Raw genomic sequence first — 4,746 nt, forward strand, 5'->3', positions numbered from 1 at the left:
CTGACTTTCCTTAATATTTTCCAGCAGCAAAAAGCTCCTCATCCTTCTGAGAAGTGTCGACAGTGTTCAACAGATATACACCAGAATAAAACATTTCATTAACCTTATAATTGCCTTTCTGGATATTAAAACAAAGCCTCAACAGGGTTCACAAAGAGACTTATTTTCCATGAAAAACTTATTTGAGGTAATCAAAAATGGTGTACCACTCAAAAAAAGTACCAAGGTTCCCACATTCAAAATTAAAAAAAAAAAGAACAAATGGAATGCACATTCTACTTTAAACAATAAACATCCATCAATTTTCAAATAAATAGCTGTGGTTTTTCCACCAGATACACATTACATGCACAATAATCATTAGGACTGCAGCTATTTTTGTCTAACATAGCCTGTAGCATTTTAGCATCCTGAAGTCAGTGGGGTTTTGGTTAAATGCCTGAAACAAATCTGTGGTTAATACGATCAGGGATCTTTTGTTAGTCTATATAAAAAGGCAACGACAGAGATTGCTGAACAGGTAAAACCACTTACTAAGTCTGCTTATACAGCCTTAGTTTTTTTTTTTTTTTTTAATTATGCAAACTAACAATCTTCTTGGGAAAGTGTTGTTTGAGGAAAAAATAAAGTGCAGCAGTCTATTAGTTCTAATGGCTCCAAAGGGGTGTTTTCACAGATGCCATAGAAGAATAATTTTTGGTTCCTCAAAGAACCTTTTAGTGAACTGTTTTAAAAATAGTGAAAAGGGTAAAGAGTTTGTTTTCCACTATTAAGAATCTTCTCTGCATTTGAAAGATTCCAAAGATGTTCAAGTTTCTTCATGCAACCATCGATGCCAGTAAAAAAATAAATGTATATTTAAGAGTGTAACCAGAAGGACTGAGGAAAAAAAAAAAAAAAAAAAAAAAAAAAACTACAGAGAATTCACATTTTAGTAAAATCCTTTGTGTTTTAATAAAAGGACACAATAGTTTTTGAACCATGGTACTGCAAATATAAAATGCACAAACCTGTGAACAGGCAACAGTCAATCACATCAGTACAAACAATGCATTTTGGTCCCTGTGAGAAACAGTACCATAATAACCTGTGAATAAAGTTCAAAAACTGACTATAAGCATTAAGATATCTACAGTTAGTTTATAAAAGCCCTGTTAAATTTGAAAAGTCAGTTTGACACAAGAACAGCTTTAAAGGCAAAGTAGTAGTAATCATAGGTGCAAAGTACTTCCTCTATCAAACTAGGATTTATGCCAGAATCTGGTATAAATTACATCCACAAAATGTTATAAAAACAAAGATACTGGCAGCAAGAAAGCTAAAATTGTGGCATAAAATTACCCAATGTGTATTTCCATAACCAACAAATAGGAAATCAATCCATTTAGTGTCACTCATTTCAGACAGACTAATGAACTCAAAATACAAGGTGTCAGTACAATATTTCATTACTAAAAATAATGCTTCAGTCCAGTATTTCACTTGTATTTCACTGGCTCTTCACCCTCTTCGTTGAGGAGACATGTGCGTATAAGAACTTCAGTGACTGCGTACGGGTCGCAGTTGGCTGAGGGACGGCGGTCTTCAAAGTAGCCCTTCTTTTCCTGGCCCACAGTTCGTGGGATTCGGATACTAGCACCACGGTTGGCCACTCCAGCAGAGAACTCATTGATGTTGGAGGTCTCGTGATGGCCAGTCAGTCGTCTGGCATTGTCCAGCCCTCCTTTAGGATCATAGGCACGAATATGATACTGGTGTCTCTTGCCCAGCCTCTCAATAGACTCCTCAATGTATCTAAAATTAAAATTAAATTTTATTAGAATGACCATTATGTCAGTGCCACAGTTTGGGAACAAGATTCTAGGCCTCGTTTCAGACACTTACTTCAAACCCCCATCCTCACGCATCTCTTTCGTGCTGAAGTTGGTGTGGCACCCAGCTCCATTCCAGTTCCCTGGAATGGGCTTGGGGTCAAAAGAAGCCACAATGCCAAAGTCCTCACAAACCCTGTGCAGGAGAAAGCGGGCAACCCACAAATGGTCTCCCATCTCAATGCCCTCACAAGGACCAACTTGGAATTCCCACTGAAAAACAAGATCAATCAATTGAAATTAAACAGATTTCTCAAAAGTACAAAAGATACTGCTTATCACCCCAGTAGGAAGACTTTACCTGTGCAGGCATGACTTCAGCATTGGTGCCACAGATTTTTACTCCAGCATACAAACAGGCTCTGTAATGGGCTTCTACAACATCTCGTCCATAGGCCTTATCAGCTCCCACACCACAGTAGTATGGACCTAATCAAACAAATCCTATTAATTTCCTTAAACTGAAGTTTTCCAGTCATTTAAAACCGTTGTATCCACAGGTGACATGATCTACCTTGAGGTCCAGGGAAGCCGTTGGAGGGCCAACCAAACGGATGACCATCTGTGCTGAGAAGAGTATACTCCTGTTCCATTCCAAACCAAGGATGCTGGTTCTGCACCATATCCATGATCTTTGCACACATCTGACGGAGATTGGTTTCTTAAGGAGAGACAGAGGAAACATTAATGCAACATTCGCTGTAAAATCACCCGGTACATAAACATTTGATGTCAATTAAGACTTACCTGCAGGTTTGCGGTTGTATTTGAGGACGTCACACAAAACCAGTTTGTTGGGGTCCTTTCTGAATGGATCTCTGAACATGGCTTGTGGGATCAAGTACATGTCACTGTTGGACCCCTCTGACTGATATGTACTGGAGCCATCGAAGTTCCATTCAGGAAGATCTACAAAGAAAAAAAATAAACTCAGTTTAGTGGTTCAAGTAAAGACTTTGCGTATATGAAACGTATGATAACTTGAATACAATAAATACCTTCAATGGTCTTCGGTTCTGAATCTAGAGTCCTGGTCTTGCATCTCAATCCCTCTCCAGTTCCATCTATCCAAATGTACATTGCCTGAACCTTGTCTCCCTGAGGGAGGTCCATGTACTGCTGTTTCACAGCTTTGCTCAGGTTGGAACTGGCTGAAGTGGCCATCGTGGTGCTATATCAAACCTATAAGAAGACACCGTGGTAAATACACATCTCATACATTTCAAAACAAACAAACTAACCCAAAAGAAGTAAACCCGCATTATCAGAAACAACGTGGCCGGTAGAGCCTCTGCAGTCCATTACGCAACAACTCAGACAATGGAGAGCGAGCGTCTCATTATCAATTTCCTTATGTTAATATGGCTATAGTGTACGAATTTAACGAAATCAACATCATTATCACTGACCACACAAGTAACGTTTATAGGGAACTCTGAAAAACCGCATACACACCATTCAACTGAGTTAGGACACTTAAATGCTAGGTATAATTCAACAAACTGATGCAACATATTGCTGTGATGGCATCAAAGATTACATACACCGCATTTCGGGATTACACTTAATTATATAGTAAAGTTCTCGGTTTTTAATTTAATAAATATGACATAACTCATTTAAACCATTCAGATTAAAATAAACCGTTTAAACATTTAAACGTTCAATCACATCATACACTACTACCATTACAAACGTAGATGTTCTGATGAATAATAAAGATACATACCTATCAACGAAAATAAATAGTCACTATACGAGTGCCAGTATTTCCAGAGGGCTTTAGAAAATAATCCTGTCTGTTTGTCTCTCATCCTCCTAACAAACAGCTTGTGCTTTGGCCGAACTTTTAAAGAGGGGTTCAGATCCTTCCGCCCCTGATTGGATGGAGTGAAACGTGATTAGAGCGTGGCTGGGTGACGTCACGGTCAGGAGCATTTCATTGGACACCGTTGGAAAAGAAACTGCTGTTCATCCGCACGGACGAGTCTTTGTTAGACAAAGAACGTCGAATGGTCTGTTGATGTAAATAATTTTACATTTTCTTTTAATAATGAGTTAAACATATACGTCTGTACGTACACTGACCAAAGACACGGTTTCCTTAGAGCTGCTGCTGCTGACTGTCGATTTCAAGAAAAACAGGCAAAACGTCTCTGACTAAACCATGCACTGGCCCATAACACCACCTAGTGTTTACTGCTCAAAGTTTTGTTCGTGAAGTTGATGTCTTAAGAAATCCACAATAAATTGAGTAAAATACGCATATGGACAAAAATGAATGAATGGAAGGATCCATAGCCTGTAGAAAATATTTTTTATTAACGTTAGCTCTTTAGGGTTCAACTGTATTCTGAATTGCATGACTTGTGTGTTAAATAGAGCATATTATAAAATTATGACATGGTATAGAAAGAGAGAAAAAATATACACTACCATTCAAAAGTTTGGGGTCAGTACATTTTTATTGTTTTTTAAAGAAATTAAATCATAGGTTCCAAAAAATATTGGCAGCACAACTGTTGATATTATCCAACACTGATCATTCTAATAATAAATCAGCATATTAGAATGATTTCTGAAGGATCATGTGACACTTAAGTATCATGGGTATATTTGTAGCAATAGCCAACAATACATTATATGGGTCAAAATTATAGATTTTTCTTTTATGCCAAAAATCATTAAGTAAAGATCATGTCCCATAAAGATATTTTATAAATTTCAGAAATGTTTTTAACATCTCAAGGAAATGTTATGGGGTTTCAAATAAAAAAAAAACGTTCTGTTATGAAACAGGATATCAATTTTATACATGTCCACTGTAGAGGACACCAGGACTTAAAGAATGTTTATTAGGCATTTTGTGAGACAC

At 37.4% G+C, this 4,746-nt stretch overlaps 1 protein-coding gene across 1 annotated transcript; it reads right to left on the reverse strand.

Annotated features, from left to right (window-relative positions):
* Positions 1-929: 929 nt before the first annotated feature.
* On the reverse strand, positions 930-3,757 carry glulb (glutamate-ammonia ligase (glutamine synthase) b). The gene is made up of 7 exons (XM_073851896.1): positions 3,601-3,757; positions 2,870-3,053; positions 2,619-2,780; positions 2,386-2,532; positions 2,173-2,300; positions 1,885-2,084; positions 930-1,794 (listed from the first exon to the last, which is right to left on the reverse strand). Exons 2-7 carry the CDS (start codon positions 3,033-3,035, stop codon positions 1,479-1,481), a joined length of 1,119 nt encoding a protein of 372 aa, XP_073707997.1. The 5' UTR covers positions 3,036-3,053; positions 3,601-3,757; the 3' UTR covers positions 930-1,478.
* Positions 3,758-4,746: the final 989 nt, after the last annotated feature.

The sequence above is a fragment of the Garra rufa genome, chromosome 12 (genome assembly GCF_049309525.1).
Source record: "Garra rufa chromosome 12, GarRuf1.0, whole genome shotgun sequence".
NCBI classification, from domain to species: Eukaryota; Metazoa; Chordata; class Actinopteri; order Cypriniformes; family Cyprinidae; genus Garra; species Garra rufa.